The 25,297-nt window shown below is 38.4% G+C and overlaps 2 protein-coding genes across 2 annotated transcripts; both read left to right on the plus strand.

Moving 5' to 3' along the window:
• Positions 1-2,065: 2,065 nt before the first annotated feature.
• On the plus strand, positions 2,066-4,942 carry psmg3 (proteasome (prosome, macropain) assembly chaperone 3). Its single transcript, XM_069148493.1, has 3 exons — positions 2,066-2,175; positions 3,185-3,407; positions 4,360-4,942. Exons 2-3 carry the CDS (start codon positions 3,195-3,197, stop codon positions 4,510-4,512), a joined length of 366 nt encoding a protein of 121 aa, XP_069004594.1. The 5' UTR covers positions 2,066-2,175; positions 3,185-3,194; the 3' UTR covers positions 4,513-4,942.
• A 1,050-nt stretch (positions 4,943-5,992) lies between these two features.
• tmem184a (transmembrane protein 184a) lies at positions 5,993-24,833 on the plus strand. Its single transcript, XM_069148740.1, has 9 exons — positions 5,993-6,337; positions 6,547-6,768; positions 12,225-12,390; positions 13,304-13,394; positions 15,701-15,776; positions 19,159-19,250; positions 20,600-20,769; positions 20,857-21,054; positions 23,117-24,833. Exons 2-9 carry the CDS (start codon positions 6,568-6,570, stop codon positions 23,344-23,346), a joined length of 1,224 nt encoding a protein of 407 aa, XP_069004841.1. The 5' UTR covers positions 5,993-6,337; positions 6,547-6,567; the 3' UTR covers positions 23,347-24,833.
• Positions 24,834-25,297: the final 464 nt, after the last annotated feature.

The raw sequence follows: 25,297 nt of genomic DNA on the forward strand, positions 1-25,297 counted from the left end.
GTCACACGGGGAGAAGATAGTTTGAAGCCACTTTATTAGCAATGAATAGGGGGATATCTGTATTTTATCTGCCTGAACTTTAACACTTACATTATTAATTCCAGTATTAAAGTAGAACTATCAGTTTTGAACAAGAGCACGTACCTGTATCGCCTCATATGTGGGCTTTCAAAGCTTTCAAAGACCTCCCCATTCCAATTTAACTCCTGCTGGAACTGTGCTGACACACAGCATTGGATTTCTCTCTCATACAAGTTCAACAGACTGGCCCAACTGATTCCATACATTACTGCCAATATTATATATTGATATTTGCATTACAATTTAGTTTAGATCAGAATGATCAGTCAAGGACACAGATGGTCAGCCAGGGAGTATAGGGTTCGGTCCAACCAATTTCATACCCACAGCTGCCTACTCAGAGTGCATAACAATTCCGCTGAGCCCGTTCTATTTGACATTGTGTGTGTCATGTTCATAGGGATGGCTCCTTTCAAATCAGCCTGATGCAGCACTCGCAGACTTCAGTGAAGTCTCACATCCACCTGAAAAAAAAAAGTCATGCCAGCACTTTTGGTAACAGTGAAAATACTTCAACTGCCCGCCTCTCTTGTGGCTGTAAAAGCAAATGTGACTGCAGTGGTTGGCCAATCTATAGCTAAATATGGAAAGGACCGACTAAATTGTCCTTGCATGGCCTATATATGGTATTAGAATACAATTCAAATGTCAAGGCCATACGTGTGTGCTTTAAATTTAAATAAACAAGCTATTTTTAGATCCATTTCTGTCTGTCACTAAGAAGATCCTCACACCATCTGACTATCTATTATTTTCATCTCATATCATTGTGCCCCGGATGTTTACAACCCCCCTGATTTGTAAACAAAGGGTTTGTTCAGCTAGCAGTGTGAAGTACCAATTTTAATCAAATCCACTGCAAAGTAAATGAATAAATAAATGATAATAAAAAGCATAACTTTATCTTCTCTTTTAAAGCTCCACTGACAGTTAATTAAAAAACACCCTGCCTCTGTGGTTTCTTGCTTTGGACGAGCTGTTTCTGTTACCTAACATTGATTGAAATGTATCAGGCCAGAGGACCAGCTTAATTTAACCCCAAACAAATTCACTCTATGAAAAATCATCCTCACTTCATAATTTCCAGGAAAATGACTATGCAGATTAAGTGTAATTATGCACAGTGAACAATGCTGGAACCGTGAATTCGATTTATGAGGAAAACAGAGAAAAACTCAGTCTATTCGCCAAGTCTGTAGCCAAACACCGACAAAAATAAAAAAATAAAAAGTAAACTAAACTTCACTTTGCTAAAGTATTTCTATGGTGAGTCTGCAAGGATTTCATTTTTTGTAAGGGGTTAAAGGTTAAAATTATCAAATTATTAAAAGGTACATATCTTTCATAAAAGATGCTGTTTTTCTAAACCAAACTTTTGCACTAGACCTCCATGATAACTTTTATTGTGAGTCACATTTATCCTCTTCTCCAGCTTGTTTTGTAGAACTTTTAAAATAGAGCAATATTAGCATAATATTTTTTAGAATTTTGAGGGCCATTAAGTATCACATGGACAAAACACATTTCGTCACAATTAGCCTATTTATTGAATTTTAGAAAGTAGCCTTAATAAAAAATTATCCAGTCTCTTGACTTTCTAAAAGGTTTATCCAACAATTTTCTTATTAGACATTCTCAGTCGTAGAATGTATTTTTTATTAAAGCTTATTTCTAATGTCCTTGCAGCAGCTGGAGTGTATAAATGATGTAAATAAGTTAACATTTTACTTTACGAATCAATAAATATGCTACTTATTGCATTGTTGTTTAACATATGGAAATATCTACTGACAACAACAAACAGTCAGAACCACAAAGAACCTTCATGGGAGCTTTAACAAAATGATCTGAATTAGTATCAAGTGTCTTTTTCAAACAGGTCGACACAAAAAAAAAGTCCAAAACGTCTCGTATCAAACACAGACGCCAGAAACTGGGCAGGAAATTGGGAAGACGTCCATCTGACGTCATCACGCAAAAGCGAGGCACGTCCGTTTCGGTTTGTTTTCCTGGCGGTGGCTGAGTGACAGAGCACTGCTGAAGTTGCTGGAAGTGCAGAGTAGAATTTAAACCTTGGATAGAGGAAGACACAGGGTGAGGACTTTTTTTTGTTTTTACACCGACCCGAAAAGAGGAGTTTATTGTTATTTGAACTTGAGTTTACAGCCGGACCTCGCAGTAGCTCTGTTGCTAACGTTAGCCTGTGAGCACGCAGCATCAGTTCTGCAGAGCTTCTCTTTCACAACCCTGCTAAAAAAAAAATAAAAAAAAAAGTTACACATGCAATCGATCTTAAAATCTCTCTGCAGGCGGTGGCATGCGGACTTTTAGTGAGGTCGCAGTTCTCGAGTACGTCTAGCGTTTGTGTTCACTCCTTAGCCGCTAACAAGTGTGCTTCACAGAGTCTGACGTTCCCATTTATAGCTTGTAATTTGATCAGTGACGTCAGTTGTATTGTTTTGTCCCAAACAACAGTCCTAAACGTAAAGATATTCAGGTTATAATACAAGCAGACTCACAAAAGCAGCAGGTCTTCATATCTGACAACCTGGAATGAAGAAAGCCTTATCAGAGCAGATTTTATGGTTTTTTTTAATGTTGATAAGAAAAGAGAGTTTCTACATGTAGAAATGAAGCATGAGAATCAGTAGCCTACCAAATAACTGAAACAATAGATGAACCAATCACTTTCTACAGAATATTAATGTCACTACTACCTGAAGAAATGCCTTTTTTTATGTTGCCATTATTTCAACCATGGTTTGCCCAACTATAATAACACTTAGGTGCAACACCCAAGTGTTGTTGTTTTTTTACAGCACCTAAAGCACTATAGCTGAATTATAAGCTTTGTTTTTCCAGTGTTTGGTGATTATTATATTCCCAGCAGTCAGTGCATGTTTAAATACATACTGTAATGATAATAGTCCCAAATTATGTGAAAATACAAGAGTTTTCACTAAATAACTGCCCACGACGAGTCCCACCTAAGCCCTCCAGAAACCGAGGGAAACACCTGCAATCACAAGTCAACTAATATCTCCTGTCATCTCTTTCCAATGATGCAACATTTTCTGTGTTGTTTTTTTTTTTCTCTTTCTAGGAACACCAAAATGTCTGAGTCCATCATCAAATCGAAACAAGTGCGGAAAGAAGTCAATGGAATTTCAACAGAAGTCGTCTGTACAGAGTTCAGTAATTACATATTCATAGTTCTCAGTCAGTACGGCAAAATCGGGACATTGGTGTCTGTCTCACCTGACTCCAGATCTAATGATATCAGCACCCCAGCCTTCTCCACTAAAGTACTGCTGGGCAAAGATGAGGTACGGTGAATGAAATTGCTCAGATAAATATTGTATCAGTGTGATATAGACTTGTTCACATGATGTCAGACATACTTGTTGCAGCGCAGGGGAAAACTCATTTCATGCCGTTAAAGGGCAAATGAGATTGCTTCTGAACTGCTCTGGCGAATTGTGGAGAAATAAGTTGTGTGCAGGCTTGGAGTTCAGTGGTCTGTTAAAGTTTACACAGAGAAAACTATTTCCTCTCTGCATGGGCATTTCATTTTCTAACAGGCTTACATTGCAGGGGATGTATAATCAATAGTGAAATGGACTATTACAAAGTTTGCTTACAAAGTTGACGAGCCTTTTTTGTCTGTTGTTTAAAAAGACTCGTAAAGTGAATATTGTTTTATTAGAAGAAGGGAGGGTGGCAGTAAAGAGGCATCATCACACATCGTCTATATCTCTGTCATTTTCTAGTTCACAGGATTACACTGCAGCCAGAAAACATTTCACAACCACATCAGTGGTTTAATTCAAATTGAATCAGGTCAAATTGAGAGATGTGCAAATGTTGCTTACACTTTAGGAGAACTTAAAAAAAAAAAAAAAAGCTTTGTCATGTGTGTGGAATGAACCAATAATGCTGCTTTGAAAAAGCAGATTACATTATTTACTTCGTATGGATGGCAACGGCACATAATTTGATTGAAAAAGTATTTTTCTCTGGCAACAATTGTAAAGTGACATGATTCTTGTAAAAACCTACAGTGTTTAAAAACATGATTAAAATCATTTGCCCTCAGCTTTTTGCAAAAGCACTTCTGTTTGTTAACATAAAATAAGATTATTGATGTGCAGTAAGGCTTCACAGCCCAGCTATTGCAAAATGATTGTTTATTCATTAATTGTCTTCTAATGTTTACATGTTACATGCAGCATTTTTGTATGTGATAATCTAATACCTTTTTTGTGTTTCCATTTCCAGCCACTGACACACGTCTGTGCCAAAAACCTGGCAATGTTCGTGTCACAAGAAGCTGGCAACAGGCCTGTGTTACTGGGACTGGCACTGAAGGATTCTTCCATAGACGCAATAAAAAATTTTAAAGAGATCATCAAAAGCTGTAAAGTCTGGTAGGAAGCCAGACAAATGGCCATGAAGCCTAAAGACTATAAGTAAAATAAAAGTCCTCTGGATGCCCTCCATGTCACACTTTTTCCACTCCATCTTTTCAAACTGAAAGTTTTCCCTGAAACTAATCCGGTATAGAAAAGAAAACGAAATGGGCTTCTGCTCCAAGAATCTAAAATCATTTCCTCTGACAGACTAGAGTGTCTTTTGTTTGTAAAGAAGGATTTTCTGCAAGTCATTGTGCTCAAAACTTGTAGTTTGCAGAATGATGGCCAACATTTCTTGTTTCATCATTTTATGAAATATGTGTTGACCTTACTTTGTTTTGTTTTTATTATTTCATAATGTTCAATGTTTTTGTACCTAAATACGAATTAAACACATTCACACTTGTTTCATGTGAAAAATTTAGAAATAAAAATCTTAAACTCCATCATGAACAGGTCATTTGTGAAATGTGTTTTCTTTCCTTTTACAAATGCAGCTGAAACATTTCGTCCCCAGTGAAGGGTAGTCTTGGTTTGGCCCTGGATACACTTTATCACAAATATTTCCATCAAACTAAAAAAAAAATGGGCTCTGTACTGTTAAACTTGCTAAGAGTTTTGCTTTATTTATCAAAACTCTGTTACACAAGTTACAATAGAGTTGAGCAGTCATTTAGGGCCTTTCATCACAGTTCAGAGTAATGTACGGTGTGGTAGCAGTTTTTAATCACAGTTCTTTTAGCACCTTGTCAGAAAACATTAAAGGTCAACAGTAGTCTATATTCACTTTTTTAAGATTTGCAGAATATTACCTCATATGGTCTCATCTTTAGAACTTTGTGAGTGTCAAATACAGTACATTTATAGCTTATAGGATTCACATGGGTTTTTATTACTGAAAAACTTTACTGTTGTGAAGCAGATTTTGTTTCATATTTGTTCTCATAACACGTAGCTACTGCGGCATATACCAGTGTGTAACAAACCTTTACTACCTACGAATACAATTATTTCCGTGATGCCTTGTCCAGGACCAACAGTGAAACCTCCCCAAATATTCAGTTTAATATCAGAGAAAGACAGCCAATAAATATTCACATTTACAAAATTGTAAATTAGTACTAGGTAGATAATAGATCAGTATTAGATAGTCAATTACTTTTTTGACAATCAATTCAGCCTTAATAAATATAGAGTAGGCTATAATGTGCACATACAATTTATAATCTGACACTGTTCTTATTTATTGAACTTATTTGCTGAGTTTGTAGTAATAACTGTAAATAGTTTTAGGTAAATATAGCCTCAAATATACAATTTTTTTTTAGAAAGGAAGTGAAGCAATATATCCAGTGCTGGGAACATGATAACCTGAGGAGGCAACGTGATGACGACATACGAGGAACCGCAGCCACGTGACTCCTCTACCTGTGTCCAACCTGTTTATCTCTACCGCTCTTAAACCGTCGCTCAAGAAGACATTTTAGCCGTCACTGTTTTCGCTCAAAAGTTTGACTTTTTTCTTTCTTGGAGTAAACGGGACACTGCCGCCGTGTTTTGATCGTATATTGTACCAGGTTTTGTTCCGAGTGGTTTTTTTTTTTTTCTCGCCGACTTTGCGGACTTCGACCTCGGTGAGGCACCTGTCTCAAACGAGGAAGTCTCGCCTGTTGCTGAAGAAGTCGACGGGCCGTTGGTAAATGGCAGTGAATGCGCTCGTTTGGCTTTTCTGAAAGGCGAATTTACCGTCGATGTTGAGCCCGTAACTCTGGCTTGTGACAACCCTTGGGCTGTTTGTGGACATCCAAACGGGACAAAGCTGCTCCCACCCTCCCCGGGCCAAGGTGAGCTGTTTGTTGACAGTAAAGAAGGTGCAGATCATTACGATCACCTGAACAACACATGCAGGACAGCTTGTGTCTTTTCCTTTGACTAAAAAAAAAAAGTTTCTAAATAAGTTCTTGTGTACGTTTTACGTCAGTAAATACTGTATTTTTTATTTGGTGCTCCTGTGTGCTTTACACTAACTTTCTGTGTTTCCTGTCTGTTTCAGATTAACGTTTCTGTCAAAGACATGGATTTATCAGCCGAAAATAGTTCTATTGTTCACCTGGCTGCACCAATTCTCCCGGACAAGTCAGACATCTCCAACATGACCATTATTCGGACAAGCAACGGGTCAATCATAGTACATCAGATGTTTTTAAACACGACGGGTGCCCAGGCCGTCTCGGGGATATTTGTCTGGTTTGCGCTGCTCATAACATGCCACCAGGTGAGTTTGTGTCATTTTCACTAAAAAGCTTTTATGAATAATTTTGAATACAGATGCCTCGAGAACAAAAATCACTGCATCGCATTGCACCAGTGAGTCACACAGTCTCAAAGCTCTGGTGTCTCCGTGATGTAAGACATGGTTAGAGACTGACGTTGTGCACCTCCCTTGCCAGAGGGCAGAAACACATCCTTACATCCATAAAGATTTATTAACTTACATCTGGGTGCAGTCAATTCAGTGTCTCAACTCGCTGTGCTTATTTTCCAAGACTTTCTTGTCTAGTTTTAAGAGTATAACTTTGTTTCCAGGCAGGTGTAACTGTCCTTATCTTGCTTGCTCTCCCCCACTGCATTGCGGGAATATTTTGCTTACTGAATTGTCGTTGGCGACCGAGATTAAAATTGACTAAAGTCCTCAAGCTGATTACAGGACAGTGAACGCACAGCGAGCCCTCTCTGTTAGAAGAAGAAGGCCAGGAGGAACAAATAGCTCAATACATACCACCTTCACCCTGAATCTATTTCACCGCTGTTGTAGATGAGTGTTTCCTCCTGTGTGGGTAAGTTACCCACTGTGCAAAGATGATAGCTTATCATTATGGGTTTATCATTTGCAGAGAATGCAGGAGGGTGCCGTGTATTATCAGCAGGGAAATCAATTGATATTGAGATAACATTTACAGTGTTATAAAGGATGAGGGTGTTGTTTTCCTCTTCACTGCGGGTTTTGTGTAAGAGGCCCCCAGATTTAGTTTTTGATTTTATACTGAATATGCATCTTTCCACTATCCTTGAGCTGGAGTTTATACCCCTGTGTCATATCTACAAGCATTTGTAACTACCTTATCTGGTGTAATTAATGCAAGAGTTGTTTGTTGCTTCGGAAGCTTTCTCACAGCATCACAGATCATCAACGTGTTGCATCCAGTGATCCAAAAGCAATCCCTGTTTAGGGATTTGTGACTCAATATCCTGCAAATTGGTTTCTATCTTTTTAATATACTACGTGTTTGGCCAAACACTCGCCAGCAAGACGTTTTAATTGAACAAATAAATAGCAAGTGTTCCGCAGGGAGGGCGCAGCAGGTTTGCAACAGGCATCTTTTTTGTCACACAGGGGGAATAAAACGGTCTGCAGGACTATAGCGTTACAATGCTGGTGGTGTTGCATCCGACTCGGCTCCAGAGGATTGCTATAGACTCTTAAAGTCACGTTCTGAATACTAAACACAGATAGACAATGACCTCAGATCCTCTTTGCTGTAATGTTGCCAATTCTCTTCGGACTAGGAGGCAGTGGACTGTGGCTCATCTTTCATGGTGGGCTTATTGGAACCTTTGCGACATGAAACATTGGGTATTAAGATCAGCAGACCGGACTTATCTCCTTCTATATGACTGTATTACATTTGTCACATGGCACTCTCCTTTTGTGACAGTATGTAGATTCACTTCGGTTTCAGGTTTTTTTTGTTATGTTTTCAAGTTTGTGATTCCTCCTGTCAGGGCAAAAATTGCAGTACTTGAGCTTGAAATCATTATTCAGAGTAGAACAATGGACAGCTGTCAGGTCAGTGTTCTGCATTCAGGACGGACATAGATTTTTCTGTCTTTTCAAGCAAATTAAGGCCATCAGTCTACAATCTACTTCACTTTGCATGTAGATCTGGCTGAATGCGTCACACAGCCCTCTTCAGAGTGATGTGCAGCCACTACCGGGCATAATCACCCCGCATGTGTTGAGTAGAGACTCTGGATGTTGAGCAGTTAAAACATTTTTTTGTTCACTCCTCCAAAAGGGAAGTTTCCCAAATGTCTCACAGAACATTGAGACTCGATGGTGTGTTTCACATAAAAATAGTGCAAAAACATCAAGGAAATATCATAACAACTGTATGTGTTCATAATGACTAAAAGAAAGGAGTCGGAGCCTTCAAAAGTTGTAAATTATCATATATTTCACTTCTTTCTCACAACAGACCAAAATGCCTTTATAGACACTGATTCATATACAGGAAGGAAATTATCATAAATACCAGTGCAGTCAATGCAGGAACAGCTTTCCTCGTCATTGGTTGCAAGAATGTATGTAATGTAGGGAAAGTCATTGACTACTTAGCTGAGTACTTGTCTCTGCTGAAGTTGAAATTAAGGCTGCATCTAACAATTGTCTCAGTTAATTGGATTCGATCGGTTTCTAAAATCTCTTCCGAAAGACCACATCAGTGTCGTCACATTCTCAGTAACAGAGACCAAATTCTCACATTTGAAAAACTGAAAAATGGAGTGTATTTGTTTAAAAAAAAAAAAAAAAAAAAAATAGTTTAACCATTAATCAGTTTTCAAAATAGTTTCTAATTCATTTAATTCTGCTTTAAATATAATTTTGAGGGTGGAGATTTTATTCAGTGGGTTGATTGTCAGATGTAATGATTGAACATTGAAGTGATGTTTTTATCTTGTGTTTTGTGTGAGTTGTAGTTATGAGTCTGAGTTGTGATTACTCTGATTTCCTCTCATACACAATTAGCTGACTAATGAGTCATAAGCATTTTGGTTGATTTGGTTTGTCCTTTTTAAAGGTTCTTTTTGTGAAAACTGAGTCATCAGTCATTACTAGAGAATGATTGCCATCATCTCTGGACCCACAATGACATTCCCTAATATGCTTTGGTCTTTAACAGGGTTTATATTTTAACAGCTCTTTATGTACGACAGCATTCATCTTCAGAGGGACAATAACTAGATAATTTAACAGATTTCTCAATTTGATCCGCTAATCATTTAGTTGAAGAGATCCTTAGAGTATAGAAGAATTTATTTATTCAATGACGGATTAAATTTCCAGGAACAAACTATTAAAATGTTTCTGTGCAATATGTCCCAAGAGGTGTGTTGTTGATTTGTTCCCCTTTGGTGCCATTTGATACGGCAGTCATGTGGTGGCACAATATCACCTGAGAGCCTTGAAAGGAACAACTAAATGAACTTTCCTCACATGTTGAAGACTCTGGCTTGTTTGTGTGTTTTTTTTGTTTTTTTTAAACCAATCACAATTATCTTGGGTGGCGCTAAGTGCAGGATGGAACAGCGGTGCTTTGCAAAATAGCATCGGGGTTGAAGTGTTACTGGATTTTTGAGGCTTAGTACAAAAGCCAATATCAATATATTAGCCATTATCCGTGGCTGCATATAAAGTGTATATATATAAACACGTGTTTTTTGCAGTGACCCCTCAATTATGGTGATTAAAGTCTTCTGACACTTGTGACAAAAATATGTAATGGAGGCACAATAACAGATTTTTGTCCACGCTAGCTTTAGAGAACTTACAATGTATGCTTCACTGGAAATGTGATAATTATAATTAGAAAAGCATAAATAGAACACAAAACTTGTCATTTTCAATAGGATGCTAACTCTGAGGTAGTTGTTTCCCACTGCAGGGGGGAGTTTGAAACGGTAACACACAGATAGTGAAAAAGGAGGAGACTGTCACCAGAAATAGTCGTCCAATGGCAGGTTTATACCACCATTCTGCATCCAGTGAATCACATCACTAACATACAGATCACACTTTGCTTTATTTGCTTGTGGTTGGAATGGAAAAGTCATTTTCTCTGCGTCATCAATGTGTCTATCTTTCTGTAGGACTTCATAAATGTTGTTGAGCATTTGAATGCGACGTATTGGTGTAAAAACTATTCAAGTGGGTGTCAGTTTAGCCGTATCTAGACTTGTCTAAAGACTAAAGGTCACTCGGCAGAACGATAACTGGATCGCCTGATGGGTGCCGTGTGAGCTGCACTAAATTCCATTTATGGCGGTCATATGGGACCATGCTGGAGAGTTGTGTGTGTGCGTGCGTGCGTGCGTGCGTGCGTGTGCTAAAACAAAAGGTTAAGACCTTTATCAGCTCAGTGACACAAAGTTTATTTTCTGATGTTGTTTGTCTGCTCCTATACAACACAAGGTGTACGTGTGAAGCAGGAATGTTCTGGGAGGTCATTAAAATGGGAGTTGGGTAATCGCTCTTTATTCTTGACAACCTCGCGGCTGCATTTCATAGTGGCAGATAGAACGGTCAGTGCAAGATAAAATGGGGCCATAAATAATACCATCCAGATCAACAAAAAACTCCCTCTGCAGGTGGATATTTTACAGTGTTCACGCTCGGTTGGCTTATATCACTAACCAACTAACTTGGTTATTACTGGTATTTGTTCATTCCTTCACCAAGGATGTCTGATAAATTATTGGTTCTTAACAACAAGTTGTATTATGTTCATTGTCAGTATACAGTGGCAAGAACAAATATGTGAACCCTTTAGAATTATCTGGTTTTCTGCAATTATTGGTCATAAAATGTCATCAAATCTTTATATTAGCACATGTATAGATTTACACGATGTGTTTAACCTATTAAATGACCTACATTTATAATGTATAACTCGGTTGTGCTCTTGAAGCTGAGCGCCCACATTTAGGGGGAGTAGCCTAGTGAGGTTTAGTAGTGACTAAATCATCTCCAATTATGGACAACCTGTCAAACTGTGGACTGATCAGTATATAAAGTCTTTTACATGACTTTGTAAACCTTACCAGCTTTATACAAATGCATCTCTTCATCAAAATGAATGTCCTCATGAGTCTATGAGTCAAAGTAGCTGCAAACCACAGCTCCAGTGTTGTTTCATAGACTGGGCTTCAGGTTTGCTGATTCCAATAGGTTTATGTTGATGTCATTAGACCTGAAGCTCACAAACATTTTTTCAGCATACACTGTGACTGTTTAAATGATTTATTCAATATGGACAAGAACATTTTTGCTCTGAACTGTAACTTAGATGCAGATCTAACTATCTGTTAAGCCAGATTTATGCAACGTATTGGTTTTTCCCGCTTGAAACAATATTACTTACCTGCAACCCTATAAAGATGAAAACTGTCAAGTTTAGAGTTGTAACTGTTTGATTTATTGATCTTGAGGAGATTTGAAAAGCGATGAACTAAAATGCCAAATACAGCATTGAGGATTGCTATATTATAGCTGTTTTCTACCAATTTAAATTAAATATATTTGGTTTTAGACTGTTGGTTTGGGAAGAAAACAATTTGAAGATGTCATCTTGGGTGCTGGGAAGTTGAAATTGCACTTTAAACATTTTTATATACATTTTATAGACATGTAAAATAATACATTGAGAAAATACTCTGCATGCTAATTAATAATGAGAATAATCATTATGTTGCAGCTTTATTCATGTTATATTACCTCTGACAGCCATTGTTTTGTTACAGAAGCCAGTCTATTTTTTTTTTTTTTCATGGGCCCTGCCAGGTAACATGTGAATGAATTTTCACATGCAGGCTACAGTACATCATTTCAATCTCATATCATTATCAGAAATCAAGTTAAGTTTTTCACATGCTTTGTCTGTGTTTTCTTTGTAGATCTATACTCACCTTAAATCCTACACTGTCCCCAATGAGCAGCGCTACATCATCCGCATCCTGTTTATTGTGCCAATCTACGCCTTTGATTCCTGGCTCAGTCTCCTTTTCATCAGCAACGACCAGTACTACGTCTACTTTGATTCTGTTCGAGACTGCTACGAAGGTAAGTATCGCAAGCCTCAAACAGTCTACCTCATTGTGTCTTTTCTGGACAGCTGTGCTTGTTTCCATGCCATCATACTTTAGATGGCTACCAACAACAGAAAGACAAAGAAGTGACCGAACTAGTTTTTCACACCTGTCATTGTTGTCATGTAGGAAGACTTACATTTCTAGGAGGAGTACTTTTTCGCATTTAGCAACCATTTTTGTGCACTGGTTTATAGTGTTTGTGAAAACAAAACCAGAGTTTGCTTTTAGATGGAGTAATTTATTTAAAGAAAAATATATTTGTAAATTATTCACTATTCAGATATGATGTAAACCTTGCTCTCTAAATTAAAGTTTAATTGCCATTGTGCAGTGTGAACTATAATTATGTATTGGAGTTTTAAGACCAAAGGACTTAACCAATGGCAAAGGTGAATCATATGCAAAATGGATTACAAGTAATTTGAGAATGGGGGGAAAAACAGAAATACATTATTCAGGAGATTACTTTCCAGCTTGCAGGCCAATTTTGTGGCTGATTGATAGAGCAGTGCATCAGAAAGCAGGCAGACTGGAATACCACCAGCGGCCACGGCTAAAACATAATGAACCTTCTCTTGACTGGACACCATCTGCATTAGCTTCATTTAATCCCTCTTTAAATAGCAACAAAGGATTAGGAAGGGATTTCCAAGACACAGAACCCTTGGAAGCTTCTTAATGTAAGGACTGAAACGTTTATTGTTCCAAAATGTAGGACTAATTATTTTTTTATCATGTAAAAGTTATTCCTCTGACATTATTTGACCTTCTCCGTGAAGTTATACTTGAAGGTGAAGAGAAATTATTCTACAGTTGAAATCATGCAATAAAACATGTTGGGTAAAAAAATAAATAAGAAGTAACTCTTCTCTTTTGTGTTACAGCGTTTGTCATTTACAATTTCCTGAGCCTGTCCTTTGAGTATCTGGGAGGAGAGAGTGCAATCATGTCCGAGATTCGAGGGAAGCCCATTGAGTGAGTTGTCTCAGTCCAATTATACATACAACTACATTATACATATACAGTACATGTTAGATTGAAAGATTTTCATTGTAAACAGCTTGTTGACTCAGAGGTGATGAATACATTACCCTGTGTGGGGCTGAGTATGGTGTGGTTTGGTTTTATGTTTATGATCATAAAGGTGCAGCTCCTGGCCCTGAATTAGCATTTAGTTTGAACACCACAGTGAGAGTGCTGTCGATAAACAACTCAGCTACTCGTAGGCGGCAGTTCTTCTTTATCTCTGAGCTTTTGACCAGGCTGTGTATAATGGCTGACTCAGCCACGGGCCAGCAGCTCTTTGCCAGCTTCTTAAGACAGTACAGACACTAATGTTGAGCCCTGATAAATGATGGTTTACTTGTTTAGACTGTCAGTCAGAATCAGATTTTCTTTTGCATATCAGAATCCAAACTTTCTGGTAGACTGTTAATTATGTATTGCAAGTGATCAGAACTGATCTGTGTGTCCAGGTGGCAATCATCATTTTCAGTCTAATCCAAATTGGTTGCTGATAACATTGTAGTTGACGTAAACAAACCAAAATGAAGGGTACTAAATGTGTTTGTTTATTTATCACTTGGCAGTGCGGAGCCGTGGCGTGGGCTTTACAAACGTAACGAGACAGTGTCAGAGTCAGAGGAGACTTGCCCACTTTGTTTTATTTAATGCATGCAGCTGTCACCGCTGATATCACTGTCCAGCGAGGAGTGTGGTCCAGACAGACCAGCAGTGACTGGCTTCCTCCACCTCCAAATGTTTCCTGTGTCTGCCGTGTGCACATGAAGTTTAATGTGACGTCTAAAGTCACAGAGAACAAAAAACACACCTGAAATCGGATCAGAACAGTCAGACCTACACGTGTCTGCAGAGATATCAGACCTCATACAAATGTGGTTTGAGAAACAGATGTTTGGCTGCTCAGACTTGCTACATAATTGGATTCCAATTGGATATGCACATAAATCTAATTTTAAATGTATTCATGGTTTCATCAAATGAGAGCATAACTTATACTATTAAAGTTCAAGCTGAGTAATTTTCAATTGGCAGCATGTAGTATTGTATTGTACATCAATACAAGATTGAGTTGAATGTGTCTTGTTCCCATTAAAAGCAATAGATTATGTGTGAAGTGCTCAGAAAATACACCTTAGATACAGACAAGTCCTGCAGGGAATTCAAAGGAGAACAAAGACTATTATCACTATACATGCAAATCCTAATGTATTCTCCTCAATTTGAATGTAATTTGACTGAATGTCCATCATCTTATTTGCAACTGCATTTGAGTGCTGAACTACTGCAATGGTTAAAAAGTGAAAACAACAGATGCATTGGAACAAATGAGAGATGCAGACATGGTGCAAGTGATGAAATATTGTGAAAACAGGGGACATTATGTTTGTGTTGTCTGATGGTTACGAGCATGAAGAACACCTGCAGTGTTCTGAGCAGCTCCTTATGTGTATCAGGCTGAAGCTGTTTTGTAGCTGCATCTGTTGTTTAGGATGAGGATGAGTTTGGTCCTGATCTCTGTCTCCTGCTGCCGCCATGCTCAGCCAGAGAGCAATGTCAACATTTTATTTATTCCACCGGCTTGTACAACATCTAAACACCACTGACTGAATGTATGATGATAATAGTAAAATGATTTCCCTGTATAGACAGATGTCGAAGTTACTGTTGTCAAACTTGTCCAGCTTAAAATCATAAAGACATGACTTAACATTTATGTTGCATATAATGTTCTTTAACACATTAGATAACAGCAATAGTTGTTTTGCTCAGGAATTTTCCTGCACACAATATTATACAAGCATCTTACAGTCCATATGATTGACTTTTAAATGTTTAAGCTTTGTATAAACAATATCATTTTTTAAAATGTTTTTGTCAATCAATGAGAAATTACATAAACCATCATTTTTTTGTCATTTCATTTACAAATTATAACTTTTTATTTGATTGATTGATATCTTGTTTCAGCTATAAAATATCAAATAATAAACTAAAGTTTCCATCCTTAGATGTATTTTTTTTGTCCAACCAACGGTCCAAAAATGAAAGCTATTCACATGTCAACAACAAATGAACTTTTTTGAGCAATGTGTTGTTTTTTTTTAATCATATGGCTGTTTTGTTGTACCTGCATTCGTATTTCACATGTCATTTAATACATACACTTTGCACGTATCAGTCAACAGAAACAAGTTGAATACATGACGTTTCAGCCTTGAGGTGATTGAATAGCTCATCACTTCCTGTTGTCTTCACAGGTCAAATTGTCTGTATGGTACGTGCTGCCTCGTGGGAATGAGCTACTCCATCGGCTTTTTAAGATTCTGCAAACAGGTGAGCGTCAGTCGTCAACTTATCTCTGCTCTGGAGATGTTATTTTTTATAAACTCACACGCATTTGAAAGTAAGAATATATTGGAAACAAAATCCCAAACCATACTGCACTGTACATTACCATTCTGTCCAGATATCCAGGCTGCTTAAAAATGACAGCTGTTATAATTGGCTGTGTGTGTTTCAGGGGATAACATCCGTTGGTAAAAAAAAAAAAAAAAAAAGGAAAACAAAAGCAATTGAGGCCAGGTGAAAGCAGCTTGATAATAAACACAGAGAGATGATATGAGCTGTCAGCGCAGAGCCCCTTCCCAGTGTCTTGGGAGGCTGCACAAGCTTCCAGTCTAACACTGATGGATATTAAAACTGAGAGTTATGTCCTTAAAACAAAATACAGTGTGAAATGATCTTTTTATTTCTTTTTTTTTTTTATGCGAAGCCAGTGATAAACACTCAGTGTGCCTTGACAGAAATCCTACGTGAAGTGTTTTAAAAGGAAAACCTTGCAAGTTCTCTCTGGTGGCGTACCTGAAAGGAATACAGGAGAGCAATTAAAGGTCTGCACTGTAGATTTTAAATGCAGCCGCTGGTCTAAAACTCAAAACATTTTTTTGTTACTTGTAAAAATCGTAGGCCCAGAGAACATATTCTGCTTTTGAAATTGGTCAAACTCCTTGACCTGTATTAAAAAGAGAATTTCAGAAATCCGTGTATTTAACACTTCAGAAATTATTAAATGCTGTTTTGAAAGGTCAAAACCAAGGAGAAGTGAGGCAAAACTACATTCAAAATAGAAATAAAAAATAAAATAAAATAGAAGATCTGATAGACTTTTTTTTTGGGTGGTAAAAAGCATTCAAATTCTTCGCACATTGTGGGTTAGCGTCAGTACGTCATTAGCAGGGGGCTTAACAAATGAATCACTGATATGGAAAAAGCAGCCAAGAGTTATGGTGGTTCTTGAAGATAAGGTTGGAGGATAAGCTGCTCATACACCCTAAACTGTGATTTGACATTTCACTTTTAAGTCATTTATCATATTGTGGGACACTTCAGGGTATTACCCTCTTGGAACTGGGAACGAGTGGTGCAGCTGCTGTGGTGTGATGGCCATTTTGGATCCAAATAAATAAACAATTAAGTGCAAGTGGGTGTGACCTCCCGTTTTATAATGAATCTACTACAACTTCCCTCAGCTTTACGGAGCTTAAAAACATATTTGATTATTTCAGTATCTGCGAGTTTGCAGCTTTGGTTTATTGTGGTCGCTCTGTTAGCATTGTTTTTGGCCACAGCAGGCTGCATTTTTCAGAATGAATGCAAAAAAACCACAAAAAAAACGACTGTAGACTCTATGGTCAAAATTTTTCATGATAAATTTAAAGAATGTCCAATCAGAAGAGCTGCTCTCGTTCTCTTCAGAAGCAGGTACAAGTGATGAATGGCCGTAAAAATACACTGGGAATTCATATTTAAAAAAAATGTAAGCAGACACTTTCCAACAAGGTTGTCTGAGGGTACTCTTCCCGAAATTGAAGGTTTGCATCTTCAATGTGTGAGTGGACAGCAGCACAAATGAGACGACTCTGCGGCAACACGATTAAACTTTTAGCTGTTTAAAGAGGTCGTTTGGAGATCTGTTCATAGCACACTAGGCAAGGAGCCACTGCTGTTTTTAAGAATCAGTTTTGGAATAGTTGCCACCAGTGAATTTCTGCAGGGAACTCTGCTTTGGTAAAAAAAAAAAAAAATTGAAATAGAAGGGGAAAAATCTGCAGGTCATTTCAATCTGTGAAAATTCAATGAAACATTTTTTTAATGTTGACGGGGAAAACGCTGAAAGGTTGCAAACAAAAATCGAAAGAGTCAAATGTGATGACAGATTTGCTCGTTATCCTAAATTCAGATAACACTTTGATGAACCAGTTTGCAATAGAGTTGTTAGTGAAGAGCTGACAAGCATTTAGACTTAACATCATCTTATCTTACATTTGTATCATGCAATGCACTCTGGCACGTAGCTTAGCGTAGTATTATCGTCTATTACCAGGCCTGTGAAGAGTCTGGATTGCATGGATGCAGCTCCTGACTCCAAATTAATTTGAGGCAGAAACCACAGTTGACTTTTAATCCACTGACACTATGAATGTGCATTGTGTTTTGAATGTCAAGCATGTCACGAAGTATCATGCTAAATTATTTCCTTTGAGGATTTTCAGTGTGACAAGCTGGCACTACAGCCGGCGCAGAGCAAGTAGAGACTGTCAGTACGAGAAGCTTCAAAGTAAATCAGTTGTATTATGAATGGCTATTGAAGCTATTTTGCCAAGCCCACCACCGACTCCGGTCAGTCTAAAAAAGCCTCCATCTGGCTAATCGAGCTGAACGCTTCTGAACTGTTGCTTTCAAGTGCAGCCGCAGCAGCGATGGGTGCTCAGAGCCACCTCTTTCAGATTGGTTAGTTCAGGCTTCGATACACAACACAGAAGACACCTGTCCTCCGAGCTTATATTGTCCCCATGCTCCGTGTCCTCTGTTTTCATCCCGTCCCCATCCACATCATAATTAAGACATGAGTGTCCCTTTGATTAATTTAAATGTTTGAAGAGAGAGTAGGACGGGATAGACCACTTGTATATTTTACAAAACGTATCAAGTTCGATAGTTTAGGTCTTTTAATAAAAGCAGCTGTTCAACATTTTAGGAAATATGTTTGGTCGATTTCTTGCTGAGTTTTATGATACTGTATCCATTGGTTACCTCTAAGGCTACCAACGTTTAGTTTAGCTCAAAGACTGGAAATGAATAACCGAAACCAAAGTTTTAAAAAACAAGAATTTGCTTTTTGTAAGGGGTCAGTGCTCGACAGTTTCTTGGCTCCAAGCAATTGCCGAGCAACCACCAAAAACTCCCAAAAGTCTGAGCCTTGAAATACTCCATTACATAATCGCTCATCAAGCAGTGAATTGTCTTTTGACCTGTTTGTTAGGGACCTTTCGTCGTGCTAGTGGATAGATTTAGTTATCATTAAACAGGCTAGCTCTCGAGACAAGAACGAGGTGTCAAAACATCATATTAAGTGATAACATTAACAGCTATGCTTAATGGGAATAACCTCATTTGTTGGGTGAGTGATAGAACTAATACATACCTCTAATTGTTAAGTTGAGAAATGGCCACTGGTTGCATTAGAGAGATTGGGAAACAGAGACACCTTGTTGTCAGTGTGCAGTTACAAATCTTCTCCATTTAATTAGATGTATGAACAGACTCTGACGTCCCCATCCTCATCCTCCTCTTCCTTTTCCTCTTCCTCCTCCTTCCTGGTGTCCTTGCTTGTTGTCTCTCGGCGTCTCATTCTGAATTGTAATGTGTTCTCCAGGCGACTCTCCAGTTCTGCGTTGTCAAACCCATCATGGCAGTCATCACCATCATCCTGCAGGCCTTTGGCAAATATCACGATGGAGATTTTAAGTGAGCGCCACCTCTCTTTGTTTTTCACTCTGTATGTATCGCACGCACCCATGTTGTTGCCCGAAGGCTTGTTTGCTGTTTACGTGCACATGGAAACAATTTGGAAATGAAGATAATTGTATCACCTCTTCACAGCAGGCACAACGAAAATGTTTGGATGCGAAGGTTTTATTCCGAAAAGTGCTGGGTTCCAACTTTGCAGGTGCTTTTCTGCACGTTGTCCCAGTTGTGCCACTGTTGTAGCCATAATCACATCCTCTTTGTTGTTGATATTGCGATGAGTAATTCAGAAGTTTTTGCAATAGAAATGATATTTCAACTTGTCCCTATATGTACTAAGTGTTTAAAAGTGAAGCCCCTTAATTCTTATCATATCTCACGCTTGTGAAGAACTTTATTGTAAGGAGAGAAGCAGTGCTTAATTTCTTTCTTCTATTTTGTGTGTGAAGTGACACAAAAGCTGGGGATGAGTTGCAGACTGACAAATTTAATTTAAGCGTATTTCAGTGCTTCAGATGAGCCAATACGGGTCTCGATAGGATAAGGAGAGGGCAATATATTCAATAAAATTGTCTTTAGCGTGTAATCAAAAGCTATAAAATCTGCAGCCCATGAATTCTGCCTGACTTATTTTCAGGTGCTCTTCTCCGTCTCTCGGCTCAGTGTCTCTTTCTGAAGATTCAGCTGTGACAGCACTTGTTTCAAAACTACTTAGGTGAAGCGCAGAGTTCAATGAGGGCTTCATACAGAAGTTTCCAATCAGCTCTGTGTCTTCACCCTCTTACCGCAAAAGCTAAAAGAGAAACTTGATTCAATTATTTCTCTTATTTCTCCATATACTTAGGCAGTAAAATTACCAGGCAGAAATAACTGTCTATTTTTTTTTTCCATGTCTTTCTTAAAGCTTCTGCAGCAAGACCATTATGATTCACAGATTGTTTACTTATATGCTTTCAGCCAAGCATGCACTCCTATACTGCACGGGAGTAATTAGTGTAGTCACAGCTGAGTCCTCAGAGAGGCTCTCTTGAATGTAAAAAAGGTAGAAAAGCAGACTCGCAATCAAATTTAGATATCTGCCTGTTTATCAGATGCATCCTTGAAATAAGAAGGCCATGTGCAAGCAAGGTTTAACTTCTTTTTCTCAGGAGAAGACAAAAAGGCTGAAACCTCATCAAGTTTAAGCTGCTGTCTTTTTTATTCAGCCGTCACTTATAAATGGAGTCAAAACTCGAATAAGTCAAAAAACGTATCACCGCGTGGCAGCTTCCTGTCACGGTGATCACAAGATGATATATGTTTTTTTTTTGTATTTACTCTTGGACTCTTCCAACTCTTTTCCTGTCCAGTGTGAATGGAGGATACCTGTACATCACGATCATCTACAACTTCTCAGTCAGCCTGGCCCTCTACGCTCTCTTCCTCTTCTTCTTCGCCACAAGTGACCTGCTCAGGCCATTCGAACCGGTGCTCAAATTTCTCACGATTAAATCTGTCATCTTCTTATCTTTCTGGCAAGGTAAGTTCATCCTCCTTCTTTGTTTTTCTGTCATAACCAGCACATACAAGTATAAAGTTGAAGGTGAAAATGTTGCTCCTTGTGTAGGAATGGTCCTCGCCATCCTGGAGCGCTGCGGCGTCATTCCCAACGCGCTTTTCATTGACGGAGTAGAGGTCGGCGCCGGCACCGTGGCAGCGGGCTGGCAGAACTTCATCATCTGCATTGAAATGTTCTTTGCCGCCATTGCCCTCCGATATGCCTTCACCTGCACTGTCTACCAGGAGAAAAAAAATGACGTGCCAGGTGAGTGATGTTTGCACAGAGAGCAGGGGAAAGCATTTGAACTGGTTGTTACCACTTACCTTCGCCTTGAAAATATGTCGAAGTGTTCCGAGGCTAATTGCGCCTCTCCCCTCCAGAATAAGGGCCGACGCGGGCTTTAAAGAGTTAGAAGTAACAGTAATGGCAATATCCTCTACTTTTAGTCCAGTCACTGATTTTTAAAGTGAGCTTTTCTATTCAATCCCTGTAAATCTGTGTATATCTCCATTTGTACTTAGATTAAATGCAATCCTGTCGTGAGCAACTGCACGTCAGTCAGGTTGCAGGTTTCGAAGACACGTCTCCATTAAAGCAAGGCAGAGGAAGACGAAGAGAAATTCAAATCCACGGAACATTAATGAGCACGGAGCGAGAATCACTCCTTTGACGTCAGCGCTGTTTGCAAGTAAAATGCAAATGACTGCAAAGGAAAATGCCATTAATGTCATGGTGCCATTTTTCCTGCTGTGGGAAATCCTGTGTTACTGCTTAACATAGAGAAGACGAGTAAACTTTATTGTCCCTGAGGGGAAAATTGCGTCGGGCGCAGTGCTTTATATAAAAGCATAAAGACATCATAAGAAGCTTTTGACACGATACCAGACAGTTTCTTCACATAAAAAAATCATCTCAGAAACATGACAGATTTGACTATACATTTGACATTGACAACAAGGTGGTTTAAAAACTCGTAAGAATTAAAGTGCCTGTTTATGTATTGAACAGGGATTTAGTATTAGAGTTCAACAGCTTGATGGAGGCAGGAACAAATGGTAGCTTCAAGCTGTTTGAATTGTACTTTGGCACCTTGAGTCTTCCTCCTGATGGCAGAGGTTCATATTCAGAGAAGAGGGCATGTTGAGTCTGCAGTGAAATACTGAAAATGTTGATGAACATTAAATATTTCAATTTGTAAAGACCTTTTTTTGCGAACTGAACTTCTGGGCAGTAACATTTGATACGTTGATGTGTGTGATTGCAGTGGTTGCCCCACCTCTGGTTTACTGTTCACCTGCTTTAGCCCTGTGAAGCAGGCAGGCAGGCATGCAGGCACCACAGGCTGCAAGGAGAAACTCAGTAGACCGTTCATAACTTCTCTGTACCCCCTCCAACCCCCCACCGTGCCCTTCTCTTTGCCACCACCATAAGCCGATGCAGACATCACTGGCACTGACCCTGAAACAGAAGGCTATAGTTGTCTGCAGGCTGTTTTTTTTTTCTATTTTTTTTTTTTTTTTCTATTGGACATCCTTTTAGTTGTGGGGTAAATTCAACCTTGCTCACAGCTGGGTGCCCAGGGATCGCCAAAGGAAACGGTGACTGTGAATGAATTGTGTTCAGTCCATTTATATATGGACCGCAGCGAGCGAAAAAGCACCAATGAAAGAAATAAATCATGCTTATTCAGTGATTTGTAACTGCTTCTATGTCTCCATGTAAAAGATGGTGGCGTTGAAATATTTACTTAATTCATATTTTCAATCATTTAACCACCTTGAAAAGGTTCTCAACATTTAGATCAAAATAAATGACTAAAAAAATCTCGACGACAAAGACTAGCTGAGTGTTAAACATTTATTAAGTAAAAAAAAAAAATTATACTTCATGAATGTTTTTTTAAACTTTTTAATTATTAATTAAATTGGCTTTTGGCTTTGATCTATCAGTTGGGCAATTTGAAGACGTTACCCTGGTCTATTGGAGCTTGTAATGGACGTGTGACACGTGGTTTTAACATCTTGTATGTTAACAATGATTTGAAAAGATAGGTGATAGATTAATTTATCTAGTATACATATCCACTGAATGCTGCCAGTATGGTACCAGGACATGCAAGACACAAGAAATAAAACATTATGGTATGCAACAGAAGTTTTTTTTGTTGTTGTTGTTTTTTGAAAACGGATCCTTCTTATTCACCACCCTTGTATAGATGCTCATTGATTCCATTGTTCAGGGATTTAGAGCTGCAACATTGCAGTCACATACATTGTTGTCTGACCATTAAAGTTCCTCCATCTCTGTTCCCATGTTGTTTCCACAGAGAACATCCCCCCAATGCAGAGCATCTCCAGTGGCCTGAAGGAAACCATAAACCCGGGAGACATGGTGCAGGACGCCATCCACAACTTCTCTCCAGCCTATCAGCAGTACACACAGCAGTCCACACAGGAGGTGACCCAGCCCAGCACAAATGGGAAAATGGCCATTGACAACAAGAGCTCCCGCAAGTCTGACAAAATCATGCTGATTGCATCTGATGATGAGTTCTAGGCATTTTTCCAGCACGATCCAGGTGTTTGTGCCCTTCCCACCCCTATCTCTGACCCCCTGGGGAAACAGCTGTATCGCATTTCGCACGGAGCTGGATTGAACCCAGATGTTTAATTTTCATTATTCCAGTATTTAAGATGGACTGCCTATTTCTGTCAGGTTTTTATGGTAATTTAAGCACCGAGAGGAGGGTGAAATGTAATACTTTTAAAATGGATAGCTCAGTAGCCAGAGAACTGATCTGTCTCCATCTTGGTAGGAATAATTGCAGGGAAATTACATGTCACCTTCACTGTATCAAAGAAGTCTGGAGCTTTCTTTAAATCAAGCCGCTAGATATTCAGCTGTGTCCCTAATGCTGATTCTGTTTCTTGCCATTATGTCGCCGCTCGCTCTCCGGCCATCTGAAGTGTTACTTCTGATTCATGTCAGTTTCAAAGAGGAGATGATTAGTATGCGACTCCAGGTGGGAAGCGGGGAAGCCAGCGATGGCTGGGGATGACACTTCATGGACCGTTTCTCGCATCTGCTTGTTTAAAGTATTTGCTGAGCATTCCTCTGCATGGTTTCCCGACAAACGGAAGGATTCGTTCAAAGACACATTAGTTTTGGAGCAGGAACTTCAAACTGCAGACCGCCCCTCACAATCCTTTGTATCTAACAAACCACGGACGAATTGGATAAACCTCTCTCCTACAAAGTGGGAGTTATATTATTCTTATTCATTTTCTCAGCATGCCTAATAATGTAATCCAAGGCAACCAGACAGCTGTCCAACAGATGCAAACAATTTGTGTTTTGCTGCTTCTGCACAATTGTAGATATTTTTGGCAGATTTTTTTTTTGTGATTGACATGTTCAGATTACTATTACTATTGTAATTCCACAGATTATGAAATTTGATTAGTGCATATTGCGGTGTTTAATATATTCTATTCATGTAAAAAAAAAAAAGTATCTGTTTGGATTATGATTTGGGAAAATTGTATTATATGTATTGTGTGTAATTGAGGCATAGTGACACCAAACCAAAATTGTGTGCAGGGAGAAGAGAAACATAAATAACATTTTGTACTTCAAAGAAAAGTTTAGTAGTTTCATCTCCTTTTTTTTGTTTTTCTCTAGAAAAGTTATCTGTCTTTGTCATATGGGAGAAATTAGAGACCACTTTTTGTATGTCAAGTCCTAGTTTGTGGAATTTGTATACCCTCTTGTGCCAATGATAGCTGCCTTTCTGGGAAAGCAGAAAATAATTTACATTGGGGTACAAACATATTCAGAATAGTTTTGACATGTGTGTCTTAGTCTTGTTCGGCAGTGCTACAAAATAAAAAAAAAATGTTTTGCCTCTGTAACTTGCATACTTTGAACTTGGTAACTAAAATTTGTAATGAGGGAAAAGCTTTATTTGAAAGTACAAAAACGGACACAGCAGACCTATTTAAAGGAATAATTTACCACACTTAGATCAGAGCAGAAACAAATACAGATTTTATTTTTACATGAGGGTAGTTCATTGAAAAAAAAACATGTAAATAAATGAATGTAAAATAAAAAATAATTTAGGTGTTCTTTTAATAAAATTACACAAATCAAAGAAATAAATATAAAATATATATGAGCAGAGTGATGGCAAGTTGTGGAGGGTGCATACTCAGTTTATGCTGCCTTGTTACTGTCCTCTTTTAAAGTTACTTTGCTGACAGTCACACACTAAGCCTCAACATGTTGTCACGAGACTTGAACAAAGAAAATCCACTTATCTCAGACATACAAGCTTAACATAGAAATTACTGCTGTTAACTAGCATTTAATGTATTTCATTCATTATTTCACCCACAATGTAATCCTTATACATTCTACATGATCAAAATTGACTTTCTGCATGGCTAAAGTTAAATACTGTAGCTTGTAGGACTGGCAAAGCTTGTGTGTAAAAGCTTATTTAATC

Source organism: Embiotoca jacksoni, unplaced genomic scaffold, assembly GCF_022577435.1.
Source record: "Embiotoca jacksoni isolate LCO1_2020_lvr unplaced genomic scaffold, fEmbJac1.0.p SCAF_15, whole genome shotgun sequence".
Classification (NCBI taxonomy): domain Eukaryota; kingdom Metazoa; phylum Chordata; class Actinopteri; family Embiotocidae; genus Embiotoca; species Embiotoca jacksoni.

Coding starts and splice junctions, on each gene's coding strand:
- tmem184a (XM_069148740.1), top strand. CDS start 6,568: ATGGATTTATCAGCCGAAAATAGTTCTATTGTTCACCTGGCTGCACCA. Junction 12,391..13,303: donor TGTTCGAGACTGCTACGAAG/GTAAGTATCGCA, acceptor TTTGTGTTACAG/CGTTTGTCATTTACAATTTC. Junction 13,395..15,700: donor ATTCGAGGGAAGCCCATTGA/GTGAGTTGTCTC, acceptor TTGTCTTCACAG/GTCAAATTGTCTGTATGGTA.
- psmg3 (XM_069148493.1), top strand. CDS start 3,195: ATGTCTGAGTCCATCATCAAATCGAAACAAGTGCGGAAAGAAGTCAAT. Junction 3,408..4,359: donor TACTGCTGGGCAAAGATGAG/GTACGGTGAATG, acceptor TTCCATTTCCAG/CCACTGACACACGTCTGTGC.